Raw genomic sequence first — 18106 nt, 5'->3', positions numbered from 1 at the left:
CTACTCAAGCTTTCTTTGTGATGCCATCCCTAATTCACTCTTTTATGGCACTTTATGGTAATTGTCGGACTCTCTCTCCATGAGACTAAATATTGTTTGAGGGCTAACACTGCATTTCTCCATTCATTAGTACTTAATAAATTTGCTGAATGAATAAATGAATAACAATGAGCACAGTATCTTCAGGTAACAGTGAACCATGATTCCTGGATAGTTTGGGTGATGATCAAATATTAACTTTGGGAGGGACCCCAGAGACAATGTGGTCCAGCTCTTCATTTATCGGATATAGAAACTGAGGACCAGGAAGGACTGAAGCACCTGTTCCTCAGGCATAGCATATGCATGGATGCCTTCATATCTTGTTTTTGTTCTTCCCTCTGCCTAGAAGGGACTGTTCTACCTGGCCATTTGCTACTTGTCTATGGATCTTGTTATTTCAGGGTTGTACTTGGACTACCAGCATCAGAATTACCAGGAATGCTTATTTTTTTTTGTTTTTATTTTTTTTTTAGGAATGCTTATTTAAAATGTAGATTCCTGACCTCCATCACAGAATTTCTCAATCCATCTCTGTAAGGGAATCCAAGAAATCTATTTTAATTGCAGTTTCACCCTACTAACCTAAGAAACTAGTCTCTACTTCCCCCCCCCCATACTCTTCCTCTGTAAAACAAGCACACAAAGAGTATGTATATGTGTGTGTGTGAGAGAGAGAGGGGGGAGAAGAAAAATACTCATTCTAAGATGAGAAAGGAACTGTTTTAGTAAACTGCCAATCACAAGCTTTCAATACATCTTTTATGATTTTCATCTTTGTTACTTAAAAAATAAAAGCAAACTGACACCAATTTACATAGTAATCAGAACAAAAACTAATTGAAGTTCAGATTTGCTGTTGCTCATTTCCTAGCAAGACCTCTCTCCTAAAAAGTACTCTTGAAGTTCAGAATTTTTCAGTGAGATTGTTGCATGTGTCTATGAGAGAGACAGAAGGAGAGGGTGATGATTTTCAAAAGGGTTCTTTTACATTTAGTGGTTGAAGGTGAGAACATGTTAAGGCTTCAGAAGAGAATGAGGCCCAGCCAATTGCTGACATTTCTGCATGCGATTGGAAGTGCCCTAACGGGTAGTTATCTCCCCTAACTTAAAGATATAATGGCACTATACAGAAGGTGTGAACAGAGGCTGCTGATTACTGTGGAAAAGTGAATGTTAGGTTGACTAACTGGAAAGGGGGAATAAATAAATACTATGACTGGGAACAAATTTTTCCAGGCCAAAAGTACTTTTAACTACTTTTAATTCTAGTAGACCCAACCTTTGGAAATTCTGATTTAGTATGCGTAGATTGGGACCAAGACATCTAATATTTCTATAAAGAATTTTTGAAATTTTTATGTATGCCCGTGGTAGAGATCCACTCTTTAAAGGGAAAGAACCCAATCGAGTACTTATTTAAGCGTTTACATTTAGGTGGGTTTTTCCTCTATCTAGGCAAGAGTTCTAGCTCCTTTACTTGCTCAGCAAGGTACCAGTTTTATTGTCTGTCTGTATTTAAGAAAAAATAGTGATTAATTACCATGTGCTTAATGCTAATGGGTTTGGGTCTTTATATCCGTGGTGTGCACATAAAGCCTCTAGCTTATATAGATCAGTTATCAACAAGTGTTATAAAACACCAGCACTCCAGATTCTTATGAGACAGTAGAATCCAGAATTGTCCTTTCTTTACTTCTTCTCAAAAGCTTGACTAAAAGAAGTTGACCAAGAGAAGATTATTTCAAGGGTGTGTAGTCCATCCATTTCTATCAGTGGATCAAGCTGAACCACTTGGAATTTAGGTGCTTGGACTATACTGCCTTAATTCCTTGAAGAATTATTTTCACTGAGTCATGCCTAGTCATGTTAAATGTCATGTCCAGTCATGTGAATGATTTATTTTAGGACTCAGTAATAGACATTGTTTCCTTTTTGCTGTTGTCTGATTCTTTTTGATATTTTATAAATATGTAATGTATAAATTATTTCACTTCTTTTGCTTTTGTTTCTTAGAAGCTGAAAGGTGAATGTGAAGTTTAGTTAATATTGAATCTGGCTTTTATGATCTGTATGTTTTGATGTTTACATGTTCTTGATTTTCTACTTATGTTTTATTTGCACTTTAAGTACAATTCTTTGAAATTCTTTGTGAAATAAGTGTATCTACATTAAGTTAAATGTCTGGCACTTCAGTTCATCGTAAGATACAAATTACTGCAGCATTAAACAAAAGTTTTGGTAATTGGATTGTAGAGTGGGATGGGAAGTAAAATGAAATCCTATGTTTGAAATGGCTTAGAATAAATTTTTTTAAATGGAGTTAAAATCTGATGCCTCTGTCTGATTAATTCACTTTTTACCCGAATTATTGCAATAGCTGATGAGTTAATTTTCAACTTTCTTGGGAGCTTTAAAAGAATACTTTTCACATAGTTGTATTCTGAGGATATTTGGGCATGTTCTACCACTTGGAATTATTAGTAATGACCTATTTTCAGGCCTAATGATTTCAGTTGTAAAGACATAATATACATCAAATCTAGTTTTGATGGAACCTGTCATCAAGAAACATTAAAAAAATTAGTCCCTTGCAAACAAAGCATTTCATATAGGTTTAGAAAAGGGAGAGGTGACTATGGGCTGTATTGATTGGAGATTTCTTACAGGGCTGAGTTAGGGCTTGAAGCGAGACTCAGATTTTGATCAGTGGTTCTCAGCCAGGGCTGATTTTGTCCTTCAAGAAATGTTTGGTTATTTGGAGTTATATTTGGCTATCACAACTTGGAGTAGGGGGTGCTACTGGCATTTAGTGGATAAGGCCAGACGTACTGCTAAACATCCTGTAATGCACAAGACAGCTCCCCACATCAAAAATTATTCAGCCCCAGTGTCATTAGTGCTCAGTTGAGAAACCATGATTTAGATGACCAAATAGCCTAAGGAAGGGCAAAAACCCAGAAAGAGAAATGAACTTCTGTATTTGTGGGATTCTAAGGAGATCTGCTGGACTGAGACACAATTTCCAGGTGGGCTCTGTGGTGAAAGGTAAAATTCAATATATAGGATAAGGCTGTATGATATATGGCCTTGAAAGAGTCTAAAAAACAGATTTGAAATTTATCCTGTAATGATAGCATTTACAGAAAGATTCTATAACAGTGACATACAGGAAGGGATAAATGGGGGAGAATCTGAAAGGCAAAGGAGACATACTATGGGAGACCATTGCAGTTACTCAGTGACGAAGTGTAAGTAGAGAGCACAGTGGTAGGAACAAAAAGGAAGAGTTAGATGTAAATTTGTTTCAACAGCTAAGGTTAACAATGGCATTTGAGGGTTTAAGGAAAGGAAGGGGACCTAAGTGACTTTTCTTTTGATCTCAAGCCACTTTCTAGTGCTCTAATCACTGAATTTCACCATCCATCCCTCTCTAATACAACATCCGTGTCATTGCAGCTGCTATTTCTGTTCTGTGACTAACCTTCTCTTTGTCCACCTACTCCTTTATCCACTGAGTAGAAAACTTATGGAACATTTTAACTGAGGAGGTGGTACAGACTAAAAATGTATGGTTTCAAGAGGGATTAAAAACTTGGCACGTAAAGTTTTGGTGTTAAGACTGGTTCTCTGCCTTCTTTGAAAACATCCCTTCCTACCAGTGACCCAATGTATGTTGAGATGGAAAATTGATTTTTTTATACACTAAATTACTAGCGATCTGGGTAGGATATTTGAGGGAAAAAATCTTAGTAGTTCTTATCCTCTTTTATTTATTTTTAAAGATTTTATTTATTTGAGAGAGAATGAGTGAGAGAGAGCAGACCACAAGCCTGGGGGGGGGGCAGAGGGAGAGGGAGGAGCAGACTCCCCGCTGAGCAGGGAGCCCCATGCAGGGCTTGATCCCAGGACCCTGAGATCATGACCTAAGCTGAAGGCAGACCCTTAACCGACTGAGCCACCCGGTTGCCCTCTTATCCTCTTTTAAAAGTATAGCTACTTGGGGAGCACCTGGGTGACCCAGTAAGTTAAGTGTCCGACTCTTGATTTCAGCTCAGGTCATGATCACAGGGTCCTGAGATCGAGCCCCGCCTTGGGCTCCATGCTCAGTGAATCTGCTTGAGATTCTCTCTCCCTCTCCCTCTTTCCCTCCCTGCTCTGTCCTGCGCACACACACACACACACACACACACACACACACACACACACACTCTTTCTCTCTCAGATAAATAAATCTAAAAAAAGTATAGCTGTTCCTATAGGATAGAATGGTTAAGAAAATTTTTTATTTTTATGTTACAGCCTAGAATTTGGACACCATTGAAATGGGAGTACTTTGGATTCTGTTTTATCTTCTCTCTCCAACTAGTGAGGTGTATAACTTTGGGTAAATAATTTTATATAGTAATTAGCTTTAGTTTCCTTTTCTGTAGAATGGGAAAAAAATATGTGCTTATTTAAGCATAAGTATGTGATGAGATCTAGCAAGGTAGGTAAAAATTTATTCAAAAATATATATCCTTTATATATATGTGTGTATGTGTGTGTGTGTATATATATATATATATATGTATATGTATATACACATTGTTTATGAATGCAAATTGTAACCAAATTTTATTTTCATAGGGATCTGTAATAAGATTGTAGTGTGGGGTTTTTTTTAAAAATAGAATCAAGGGACACCTGGGAGGCTCAGTCAAAGTGTCTGCCCTCAGCTTAGGTCATGATATCAGGGTCTAGGGATTGAGCCCCACACGGGGCTCCCTGCTCAGTGAGGAGTCTGCTTCTCCCTCTCCCTCTGTCCCTCCCACCTGCTCATACTTTCTCTCTCTTTCTCAAATAAATAAATAAATAAATAAATAAATAAATAAATAAAATCTTAAAAAAAATAAGAATAGAATCAAGCTCAGAGTCCTAAGAAAATAGCATAGGAATCAAGAAGAAACTCTAAAAAGCTTAAATTCCCACCATGGGGTGGAGGCTTCATCTTTTTTAGTTCCCACTCATTGCCTGTGGAGTACACTGTTCTCTTTAAAAAGCTAAAAGCTCGAGTGTAAACCACCCCCCTTGCCTTTGGTTCCTAAACAAAACGTTGGTTATGCTCTCCTGCCTCTTTTGCCTCAAATATAGAATGTGCCTTAGAGGAGAAGCAACAAGACCTAACTTCAAGTCTTGACTTTACCATTAGTATACTGGGATACTAGGCAACTCCAACTCTTGGCCTCATTTTTTTCATTTATCAAGTGGGAATAAATACCTTAAAAAATACCTTAAAAAATGTCTGTTCTATCTATCTCATATAGAGTCATATGAGGAACAAATGAGATAATATTAATGAAAGTTTCTGAAAAAATTCGAAGTCTAGGAATGTAAATTGTTATTACTACTATCTTGTAACTATCACTGGAATATCGTTAAACTCTGGTTCCAGAAAGGCTAATCAGTATTATTAAATCACCTCAGTTATCTGTAATTTCATTTACTTTTCTACAACTTTCTGTTTAATTTCTACTAGAATTACTGTATTTATTTGGTGTGTACAGATATTAGTTAAGTAAGATATTGCTACTTGTCATTTTTTAGTGGGGTTTATGGCTCAGGGAAATATTTGTTCATATGTTTTTATGGCCCCATCCTAATCTTCTATTAACAGAGAGTTTATTGAACATATACTATGTAAATACTGCCATGCCAAGTGCTTTGTGAGGATAAGATTTACCAGAAAAAATTTAGAGACTAAGACATAATAATAGCTTGCTGAACTCTATGGTTCATTGAGTAAATAGAAATGGCAGTTCAAAGAAGAAAGAACTCAAAGGAGATTTTTTTTTTTAGGGCAGAGTATTACTAATTACATTTTTTATTGTGCCATCATTTTTTGTTTTGTTTTTTAAAAATTTCAGAACTTCAGAAAAGTAGGAATAATACAGTAAATATTTTGTAACCTTTGCCTAGAATCTAATTTGCCACATTTGCTTGATCTTCATATGTATACATATACACTTAACCCACTTTTTTTTTCTAGCCGTTTGATTTAGTTACAGAGGCCATGACAGTACACTCCTGAATACTTCAGCATGTATCTCCTAAAAACAAGATAATTCCCTGTTTAACCACATATAATAATCAAAACTTTGGAAATTAAACATTGACACAATATTCTTATAGTCCATATCCAGATTTCCCAATATAATTATGATGGAGTTTGTTTTTTTATCCCAAAAAGGTCTTGCATATATTTAGTTGTTTCTTTAGTCTCCATCTACAATAGTCTTTTTTTGGTCTTTCATGACATTGTCATTTATTCAGTCTAGGCCAGTGGTTGGCAAAATATGGCCCATGGGCTGGCCAACTGTTTCTATAAAGTTTTTTTTGAAAAATAGCTATACTCAAGATGCACGTTTTGCCTCTAGCTGCTTTTGCACTACAGGGGCAGAGTTGTGTAGTTGCAACAGAGACTGTGTGGCCCACAAGCCTAAAATGTTTACTACCTGACTTTTAGGAAGTTTGTTGATCCCTAATCTAGGCAGTTGGTTATGTATGACCCTCTTTTTGAGTTTGCTGATTGTTTCTTTAATTATATTCAAGTTGAACTTTTTGTTTTTTGTTTTTTTTTTGGCAACAACACTACATTGGTATTGTTATAGCCTTCTCATATACTACATCAGGAGGCACATGAGGTCAGTTTGTCCTGTTCTTTGTGATGTTAAGTCTTGGGGGCGTTTTGTAATAAAGGATGACTTCATGAAAGAAATGATGTTTTAAACTAATCCTCAAGGATAGGGTAGTATTTGAATAGGTGGAAAGATTTTTCTAGTAGACCTTGTCTGTAACATTCTTCTGTTCCTGCTTCTATTAATCCTAAATTAGTATTTTCATCCATTCATATGGCTGGAATGATTGATAGCTTAACAACGTATTGATCTGTTGGTAGCAGTCAGAACATTATAGGTTTTCTCCATACAGTCTCTACCTTTTATTTATTTGTTTAATTTTGCAATGGTAATTGTCTTTTATCTTACACTGTGTCCAAGAATTCTGTAAGCAAGTTTTTTTTTTTTATTTGTATAGAGTACTCTAAATTTAGATTTCTGTCTTCTCTTGGAGCTTAATAAAATTTTATTTGTCTGAAAACCAGAACCCCAGAAGTATTGCATTCCAGAAGCAAATGTTGGGAATGAATATAGATTCACTTACTTTTTTTTTTTTTAAGTAGCTGAATAGATCATTTAAATGAAGTACTAGTTTATTTAGATACCATCATTTATGTCATTGTGGAAACATTAGTTGCTGAAATAAATGGATTGAAAAAAGTGCATGTTATGGTAATATATGTAATAATGTTGGCAATATTAGCAAATGGTCCAAAATTGCTTCCATATGGTTCCTTTATATTGTTAATACAAAAAGAACAGCTTCCAACTGGATGTCAAAACCAAAGATGAACATGTTTATAGAATTATCATAGCCATAATTGAATGTCATTCATAATAGTGGAATTATATGTGCTGTCGAGGAAAGGATAATTGTTAAGTATTCAAGGGCATCTTATTCCACAAGTGAAGAATTCCATCAAAGAAATGATCTTTTTAAAAATGTCACGAGCAAAAATATAAGAGTTAATGAGTTATTTAAAGGTAAAAATGAGGCCTTTTATTTAGAAATGAAGCCTTTTCATCAGGGAAATCCAAATCAAAACCTCAATGAGATACCACCTCACACCTGTCAGAATGGCTAAAATTAACAAGTCAGGGAACGACAGATGTTGGCGGGGATGTGGAGAAAGGGGAACCCTCCTACACTGTTGGTGGGAATGCAAGCTGGTGCAACCACTCTGGAAAACAGTATGGAGGTTCCTCAAACAGTTGAAATTAGAGCTACCATTCGATCCAGCAATTGCACTACTGGGTATTTACCCCAAAGATACAAATGTAGGGACCCGAAGGGGTACGTGCACCCCAATGTTTATAGCAGCAATGTCCACAATAGCCAAACTGTGGAAAGAGCCAAGATGTCCATCGACAGATGAATGGATAAAGAAGATGTGGTATATATACACAATGGAATATTATGCAGCCATCAAAAGGAATGAGATCTTGCCATTTGCAACGACGTGGATGGAACTGGAGGGTGTTATGCTTAGTGAAATAAGTCAATCAGAGAAAGACATGTATCATATTACCTCACTGATATGAGGAATTCTTAATCTCAGGAACAAACTGAGTGTTACTGGAGTGGTTGGGGGTGGGAGGGATGGGGTGGCTGGGTGATAGACATTGGGGAGGGTATGTGCTACGGTGAGCGCTGTGAATTGTGCAAGACTGTTGAATCACAGATCTGTACTTCTGAAACAAATAATGCAACATATTTTAAGAAAAAAGAAAAAGAAGAAGATAGCAGGAGAGGAAGAATGAAGGGGAGTAAGTCAGAGGGGGAGACGAACCATGAGAGACGATGGACTCTGAAAAACAAACTGAGGGTTCTAGAGGGGAGGAGGGTAGGGGGATGGGTTAGCCTGGTGATGGGTATTAAAGAGGGCACATTCTGCATGGAGCACTGGGTGTTATGAACAAATAATGAATCATAGAACACTACATCGAAAACAAATGATGTAATATATGGTGATTAACATAACAATAAAAAATTAAAAAGGATAAAAGGAAAAAAAAAGAAATGAAGCCTTTTATTTACTTATGCTAGGAATCATTTTCTAATTTTTATTTTTTATTTAAGAAATTTTTTAAAAGATTTTATTTATTTGACAGAGAGAGAGAGACAGCAAGAGCAGGAACACAAGCAGGGGAAGTGGGAGAGGGAGAAGCAGGTTTCCCGGGGAGCAGGGAGCCCAATGTGGGACTTGATCCCAGGAGCCTAGGATCATGACCTGAGCCGAAGGCAGACGCTTAACAACTGAGCCACCCGGGCTCCCCTCATTTTCTAATTTTTAAAGAGAAAGAAACCTAGTCCAACATCATTGCTTTGTTACTGGATTTTGGTAGCATTTGGATTGTATTTAAGAACTTGAGAAACTATTTTTCAACTTCAGATAAATTGTCAAAATCAAATTTCTGTTCTTACAAAGCAAAGGACTACTGGAACATAGTTATCATTCTTTTTTTTTTTTTAAGATTTTATTTTTTTATTAGAGAGAGAGACACACAGCAAGAGAGGGAACACAAGCAGGGAGAGTGGGAGAGGGAGAAGCAGGCTTCCCGCGAAGCATGGAGCCTGATGCATGGCTCGATCCAGGACCCTGGGATCATGACCTGAGCCAAAGGCAGACACTTAATGACTGAGCCACTCAGGCACCCCATCACTCCTTTTTGAAGGATAGTTTTGCTGGATATAGAATTCTTGGTTGGCTGTATATTTTTTTCAGCATTTGAATGTCATCCTACTACCTCTGACCTTCATTATTCCTAATGAGAAGTCAGCTGTTAATCATGTATAATCAGTACATTAAATAATGATTTTATGAAACCAAACTTACTCAATATTATTTAACATTTATGGCATATGTGTGGTGTAGCAGGCATTGTACTGTGAGGAAAGACAGACATGGTCATTCTCACAGTTTATGAATCAAGAGAGAAACCATGACTTGTCAAAAAAAAAATTACATAATCATGTGTATAGTTACAAACCATTAAGTGCCAGGAAAGAAAGTGAAAGTTATGTCTAATGGGAATGGGTGATGAATGACAGACACGCTCCTGAGAACTGATACTGGAGCTGCAAGCTGAAGGTGACTGAAGGAGTGAAGTGGGAGAAGGGGGCTGAAGGAACAGCATGGAGCATTGGAAGGACTAAGGAAAGGAAACTGTGAAGCCAGAGCCTGGTGAAGGAAAGGGTGGTACAGAAATGAAGCTGTAGAAGTAAGCAGGGAATTAAAATGCTCATTTTAAGAAATCTTCATATGTTATAATTGGAATTTATCAAAAATAACTTGGAAATAATTATATGACAAAGTTATTTTTAATACCAGATTTCTCTGTTTCATAAAAAGTCATCATAGATAAATCAAGATGTTTAAAGTTAATGAACTATAGTTCTTAACTGAAGATTAATCAGAAATTAAAACAAGACAGCTCCAAAATAATCATGTTGTGAAAATGATTTGTTTCCTACTTACTGAAACACTGAAAGTTTTCATATTTTACTTTTATTATTCCCACATTAAATACCTGTTACCACTTTTTATTTAATATATAATCCGTGACACTATTTTCCTTCTCTTACTGTTGCCCAAGAAAAATAAAGACAATATTGTTTTGGGTATTGGAAGTTTATATCAGGAATGAATGCTACCTTATTTATTGTAGAAGTGTCGTACATATGTAAAACCTTCCATTGTTTTTGTGTTTTTTGAGGGAGGAAGCAGTAAATTAAAATTCATGCATGATAGCACTCAAAAAGCAACTAACCAACAAATGAGGCTCTATTTATTAAAAAAATAATGATTTCTTTATTTACCATCTTGAGTCATTAAAATATTTTTATTATAATTGTAGTTGTTTATTTTCATTTCAGGTGGAGGACTGTGACGCCAATTGGACATCCTCTACCTGGAACACGATTTATTGCTTTTAAAGTTCCTTTGAAGGGAGTATGTATATTATTTTCTCATCTATTTTATAAGGAGAATTGGGACTAATGAGATCCGTGTTTACTTAAGATTATGCTGTTTTTCATAAAAATATGTGAAATTTCCAGAAAACGTTTGATATTATGGAAGTAACAGTAAACTTTTTCACACATGTAATTATTGTTCATGCTAGTGTAAGGGAGTAGTTTTGGATTAATTTTTTAATAACAGCTTTATTATGTAATTCACCTATTCACATTCACCTATTTAAAGTGTACAGTGGTTTTTAGTATATTCACGGAGTTGGGCAGCTGTCACTACAACTTCAGAACGTTTTCATCACCCTCACTTCCTCCCAAAAACCCATGGACAGTGGCAGTCACTCCCCTTTATCCCTCATTCCCACCCCCCACGTCCTAGACAACCACTTTCTGTCTTCATAGATTTTACTGTTCTGGACATTTCATATAGATGGAATGATATAATATTGTGACTGGTTTCTTTAGCATAATGTTTTCAAGGTTTACCCATGTTGTAGTGTGTATCAGACTTCATTTCTTTCTATTGCCAAGTTGAATTTTTTAATGGTTCAACTTATTAAAAGCATTTAACAAGATTAAATACTTTTTGAAAGAAAGTATCTTGAATCCTAATGTTATTTCTGCTTTTTATATTTTGACCTATTTAAAAGTTATATAACGCTCTGGTTCAAAGATAAAGATAGATAACTTTTGAGTACCCCCCCCACAAAAATCAGCATTCCTTTACTAATTTGTCAAATCTTTTGCATAGCATTTCCTAAAAAAATCAAAAGATACTTGAAACCCATGCCATGTTTTATATGGCCTCAGATCCATGACAGATTTAGTTTCTCCTACTTGCTCTGACATTGGGAATGTGTGAGCACACAGTTCAGAATCTTTTATACTGGCCTCCTAATTTAACTCAGATTTTTCTCTTTCACAAGTCTTTAAGTTACTTCCTTAATATATCGAGAAGTAACTTTAAGTTACTTTTTAAATATGCTTAATATAATTAATACTTTAATTCACATACTATAAAATTCACCTTTTTGAAGTATATAATTTAGTTTTTTTAATATATTCACAGAGTTATGTAATCAATGACATTAATTCCAGATCATTTTCATCCCCTCAAAAAGAAGCCCTGTAACCATTGGTAGTCATTCCCCATTTCCCCTCCCCCTGGCCCCTGGCAACCACTAATCTACTTTTCTGTGTAGATTTGCCTATTCTGGACATTTCATATAATGGAATCATAAAGTCTGCAACCTTTTGTGACTAGCTACTTTAACTTAGCATGTTTTCAAGATTCATTCATCTTGTAGCATACAGTTCATTTCTTTTTATTTCCAAATTGCGTATAACACCCAGTGCTATATTGAATTAATTTTTTAGAATTGTTTATATTTGGCTCTGTAGTACATTATGTTAACTAATTGTTTTTATTAATCATATAATACAAAAATCAAATCTGTTGTACAGTCAGCACACACCACTGAGAGCAATAACAAATACAGCAGTCTAGAAGAATGCTGGTAAGTTTATAGACGTTGACCAAAACTATAGATTTATCTCCAGACAATCCATATATAACATCTGATAACATTTTAAAAATTCTACACTCTGTTTAATATAAACATGGAAACTTAGAACCTTTATATCTGGGAGAAAAACAAACATTTAATCAAACGAGTCAGACTGGTATCATGAGCTGGATAAGGTAAAAATTTCTGGGTTAAAATCTTGACTGCCATCTAGACTGTGATGTTGGACAAGTAATTTAACTTTTCAAAGCCTCAGTTCAAATGAGAACTCTACTACAAAATTATTTTTCACTAGTGGTTAATACTTTATTCAAACTGAATTTGGTGCAAGAAAATTCCAGTGGATCCAAGCAGGACAGTCCGTTTTTGAAATGTTCCGAGTCCTTGGTGACAGGACATATGTAAAATCACTGAAGCAAATGATGTAAATATGTTTAGGCTCTTTTCACAGCTCCAATTCATTATGAGCTTTGCCAGTGTTCTTAAAGCTATGACAGTTTTCACTGATTCTTTTTGTCTTATGTTTTTTCTCTTCCTTGTTTGTTTTATGTTAAGTACATTTTATCTGTATTTTGTAACCTTATTTTCATTTTTCATTATAGGCAGTTAATCAGAGACTTACTCCAACCCAGAAGTTTACACCAAAGGATTTGATTAGTGCAATAAAAGCATTAAATGTGGAGCTTGGATTAATTATCGATCTAACATACACCACAAGATATTATGAAATTAAGGTAAAGTTACAGATGTATTTTGTTATCATAGATATGTCTTGAAATAGAAAAGATTTTTTAATACTGCATTTAGAAAGTAACTCTCATGGTTATTTTAATACAAATTTCAGAATTTCTCATGTAATTTCTTCGAAATCTTCTTAATTCTTCACATAATCATATAATACCTTATTTTCTAAAATCATGGATTGTGCAGAGAGGAAAAAATGGAATATTTTTCTTCTGAGAGAACAAATATATAGAATAAATTATTGTAGATAGAAATAAAAAAGAAAAGCACCGAAGGAGTAAGGAAACAGGGAAAGAGTAACATGATAGAAAAGAAAGCAAGAGAAAAAAAATAAAAGAAAAAACATGAGATGCATATTACTGTACAACAGCGTTTTTTGAACTTTTTTTTGCAGCAAAATCTTTTCAATTCTTGCTCTGAAGCCCATTATATAAAGCAGATAAACAGGGAATTGTGCTGGCTGAAGCAGAATATTAGCATCCACTAGGCCTCCTCATCCTCCAGTCCTACCCTCCCTGTCCTGAGTCTTAGCAACATGACTTAGCTAAGGGCTATGGAGAGCAAGAGAATTTTAAAACCTTGTTCTAGAGGAGAATAACTCTTGAGCCTTGCTATTCAATTGGATTAGTGCCATCAAAGATGTCATCTGTCATTCCTGCCCTGATTAGGTGACATTTAGTCTTGGATATCTTGCTGCCCTGTCAAATTTCAACATACATATAACTAAACACACCATCATTTCTTCCTTTTTTTTTTCCTTAAGATTTATTTATTTATTTATTTGACAGAGAGACAGCGAGAGAGGGAACACAAGCAGGAGGAATGGGAGAGGGAGAAGCAGGCCTCCCGCTGAACAGGGAGCCCGACGCGGGGCTCAATCCCAGGACCCTGGGATCATGACCTGAGCCGAAGGCAGACGCTTAATGACTGAGCCACCCAGGCACCCCCACACCATCATTTCTTTACTTCTATACGACTCCTTCCCAAAAATACAAATTCGCAATCTCTTCAGCTTTCCTGTTTCTCCTGAAAGCACCACTACTGAGCCTATCAGTCAGGTTCAGATCACCTGAGTCCTGTGTCTTCTGGGTACCCGACATCAGGTCAAGGACTAAACCCTATAGATTTTTTTCTTCTTAAATGTGTCTCATATTCTCCAGATCTTTTACCTCATTATTCAGTAGCTAGCCTTTTTTATCCTTCTTTGACCAGTTGTGCCTAAACATAATTTTCATGCCCACTCCAGGTCCTTCCTAAAAAAAATCTCAGTTCTCTCTGCCCTCCCCACTGTTTGAATACATCACATCTAAACTCCTCTCTCTGTTTTTCAAGGCCCAATTTAATCTGACCCCCTTCTCATCATGCTCTTCTGTTTCTTACACAAATCATCTCCACTATCTCGTGAACATTCTTGATTCTGTGCCTCAAGTCATTCCAGATACTTGGAATTTTTTTCTTTCCCTCCCTGTCTAAAACTATACCTATTTTTCAAGGCCTAACATTTACAGCTTCTCCTGGACTGTTATGCAATTTTTTTATTTTATTTTTTTAAATTTTTTCTTGTTATGTTAATCACCATACATTACATCATTAGTTTTTGATGTAGTGCTCCATGATTCATTGTTTGTGCATAACACCCAGTGCTCCACGCAGAATGTGCCCTCTTTAATACCCATCACCAGGCTGACCCATCCCCCACCCCCCTCCCCTCTAGAACCCTCAGTTTGTTTTTCTTTTCCTTTTTTTTTTTTTAAAGATTTTATATATTTAATTGACAGAGAGAGAGACAGAGAGAGGGAACACAAGCAGGGGGAGTGGGAGAGGGAGAAGCAGGCTTCCCGCCGAGCAGGGAGCCCGATGCGGGGCTCGATCCCAGGACCCTGGGATCATGACCTGAGCCGAAGGCAGTCGCTTAACCAACTGAGCCACCCAGGCGCCCCCTTCAGTTTGTTTTTCAGAGTCCATTGTCTCTCATGGTTCGTCTCCCCCTCCAACTTACTCCCTTTCATTCTTCCCCTCCTGCTATCTTCTTCTTTTTTTTTTTCTTAACATATATTGCATTATTTGTTTCAGAAGTACAGATCTGTGATTCAACAGTCTTGCACAATTCACAGCGCTCACCATAGCATATACCCTCCCCGATGTCTATCACCCAGCCACCCCATCCCTCCCACCCCCCACCACTCCAGCAACCCTCAGCTTGTTTCCTGAGATTAGGAATTCCTCATATCAGTGAGGTTGTATGATACATGTCTTTCTCTGATTGACTTATTTCACTCAGCATAACACCCTCCAGTTCCATCCACATCGTTTGTTATGTGATTTTTTTTTTTTGTTATGTGATTTTTTGACATATAACTGTTCAAAGGTCATTATCCTTATTTTTCCAAAACTATTATCTGCTCCTAGGATCTGACAATATGCATTTATACTCATCACCAACCTTGATATTCTTCAGATGAATATTGTTAGTTGATTAATTGATTTTACTTAAATGATGACATTAGCCCTTCTCTTTTTAGGGTCTCCACTTTAGACTCCCTTGCAAACCTAAGAATGAGTCAGGGAACAGGCTTACTACATAGCCTAAGCTGATATCTTGAATTGTAACACCAACTGTGGCGTTAACACTTCTTTTTTTTTAAGATTTTTTTGTTTATTCATTTGAGAGAGAGGGAGAGACAGCACAAGCAGGGGGAGAGGCAGAGGGAGAGGGAGAAGCAAACTCCCCACTGAGGAGGGAGCCCAACGTGGGGCTCAATCCCAGGACCTGGAGATCATGACCTGAGCCAAAGGCAGATGCCTAACCATCTGAGCCACCCGGGAGCCCCTGGAGTTTACACTTTAAGCTTGTATATTAGGTTGAACCTGTGTCTGCTTAATCATTTGAATCCTTAACTCATGATTGTCATTGGCCAGTAGGAATTGGGCTTCTTTTATAGCCTCTTTTCATGTGGACTACAAAAGAGTTCCACAAAAATAGGGGAACCTGGATAGCTCAGTCAGTTGAGCTTCCAACTCTTGATTTCAGCTCAGGTCACCATCTCAAGGTCATGAACTTTAGCCCCATGTCAGACTCCATGTTTAGCAGGGAGTCTGCTTGAGATTTTCTTTCTCCCTCTGCCCGTACCCCCACTTGCCCACGAGTGCTCACTCTCTCTCTTTTTCTCTCTCAGAATAAATAAAATCTTTAATAAAAAACAAGAGAGTTCTACACAAATTGATCTAAAGTGTGCCTTCAGTAAAATCATTGTGCCTGATTTAAAAAATACGGAATGGTAAGTTTCATTAGGTTGAAGAATTTGTTTTTAATAACTTATAATTGTTGTATTCTGTATCCTTTGTTTCTAGGATTTACCTAAAAGTATTCATTATAAAAAACTTTATACTGTTGGACTTGAAGTCCCTGACAATGCTACTATTCTGCAGTTCAAAAAGTGGGTCAGAAAGTTCCTGTGGGAAAATGCAGAAAATGGTAATTAATAACCTTTAATGTAAACAAAATGTTTTTATTTAATTGACAAAGATTATTTTAATAGAAATTATTGTAGACCACTTAAAGATGATATACATATTTTGCTTAAATACTTCTAGTTAAAAGGACATTATCAAAGATTTCCCTTTAGATTGCAATGTATGCATGCCCCTCACTTAAAGAAAACTTGGTTTGGAGAAAGTAAAGCATACAGAAAAGGTACATTGGAGGATGATTCTTTGCTTTACAAATGGATTCCCTACAGCATTCCTTAAATGCTGACACTCTCAGGACAGATAAAAATATAACTCAGTATTTTAAAATTGACTTAGAAATAACTTTTCTTGAAAGACTATGTAGCAGAAAATGAGGTACATCTTAGTCTTTTTGGTGTACAGTTTGGCTTCATATAGAAAAGAAAGATAAAACTTAAAGTCTTTTGGAAAATTTTTAACTCCATGAATGTATTTTGGGGAATGTCTTCCCTAAATAAACAGAAGTGTATGTAAACATGTGAACAAGAATGTTCACTGATATGTTTTTAATATTGAAATACTGGAAGACACCTAAAGGATCATTAACATGAAATTGATTAAATTATGGCATTTACATACACATAGAATAATAGGCAGTTGTTAAAAACCAAGTAAAAGAAAAATATTCAGTGATTTGGCAAAATGTTTGCGAGATATTTTTAAATGACAATGTCACTGTATAATTATATTTATAAATAACGTGAGCAAACGTATCCAAAAGGATAAACATCACAATGTTAATAGTGGCATCTGATGGTGATTTTTGTCTTCGTATTTATATTTCCTGTGTTTAAGGTGTTTTTTTTATAATGGAAATGTATTTCATAGTTTTAAAAGGTTGCTTTAAAAAAACAAAGTGTTATCCAAGTGTTCTCAATGCTTAGTGGTCAAGGACTTACCTTTACTTCTGGTAGAGTCTTCCTTGTAGACTGGAAGACCTCAGAGGTGATCTGGCCACATGAGCATCTTCACGCTAGTGATTTCCTGTTTGTCTGGGTCATTAGAGCTACTAAACTTCAAAATTCATAAACTAGAGTGTACCTAGGATTAGTCTCAGTGGCTCATAGATGCTACTTATGGATAGCATGGCTATAGCGTAGATTTCTCTGATGACACCTACACTCTTCAGATTTCTCATTCTCTTACTCCCACTAGGTCTGATTCTCTCTGGACTCCTTCCTTTCTCTCCCTGCCTATTAGTCCTTCTGGGTTTCTTTTATGTCCCTTACCCTGCCTGCCCCACTGGCTGATAAAATCAACTCTGTTTTCCCAACACTTTTAGTTTTCTTAACTTCTCTCTTCTCATTGTCCTTTCCTTGTACCTGAGCTAAGTAATTACAATAAATACCAATTTTCCTTTACTTTCCTGCATCAGTCTTCTGAATTAAGGAAATTTTTTACACCCGGAAATATAAAAAGGACAAGAAACCCATTTTGGGGGTAAATGAACAGAAAGAAAAGAATGAGGTTGGTATTGCCTACCTAGTTTCCTGGACTTAGGGAAGAGGCCTGCTTCTTCTTGGGAAGTGGCTTATTTCTGATGCGTTGCTCACGGCTCCCCTTGAACCAGCTGTACAGTAAGAGCCTGAGAAGTAGAACTGATTTCAGGGTTTCAGGCTGATGGGAATGGTTACAGTGCCAGCTGCACACAGCAGTCT

The 18106-nt window shown here is 36.3% G+C and overlaps 1 protein-coding gene across 3 annotated transcripts in view; it reads left to right on the top strand.

Moving 5' to 3' along the window:
• Nucleotides 1-18106, top strand: part of LOC113923847 — a 51789-nt gene that overhangs the window by 8219 nt on the left and 25464 nt on the right. For 2 of the 3 annotated variants that reach the window (XM_027597022.2, XM_027597021.2), the window contains exons 1-4: nt 4338-4426; nt 10573-10648; nt 12797-12928; nt 16290-16413. In XM_027597022.2, the coding sequence (XP_027452823.1) occupies nt 4365-4426; nt 10573-10648; nt 12797-12928; nt 16290-16413 (394 nt within the window). In that variant the 5' untranslated portion in view covers nt 4338-4364. Of the gene's footprint in view, nt 1-4337; nt 4427-10572; nt 10649-12796; nt 12929-16289; nt 16414-18106 lie in introns of those variants that run through there. The other variant, XM_027597023.2, reaches the window with a different exon arrangement.

Source organism: Zalophus californianus, chromosome 15 (genome assembly GCF_009762305.2).
Source record: "Zalophus californianus isolate mZalCal1 chromosome 15, mZalCal1.pri.v2, whole genome shotgun sequence".
NCBI lineage: Eukaryota > Metazoa > Chordata > Mammalia > Carnivora > Otariidae > Zalophus > Zalophus californianus.
The sequence above is the reverse complement of the archived record's forward strand: the minus strand, read 5'-3'. Positions and strand labels throughout refer to the sequence as shown.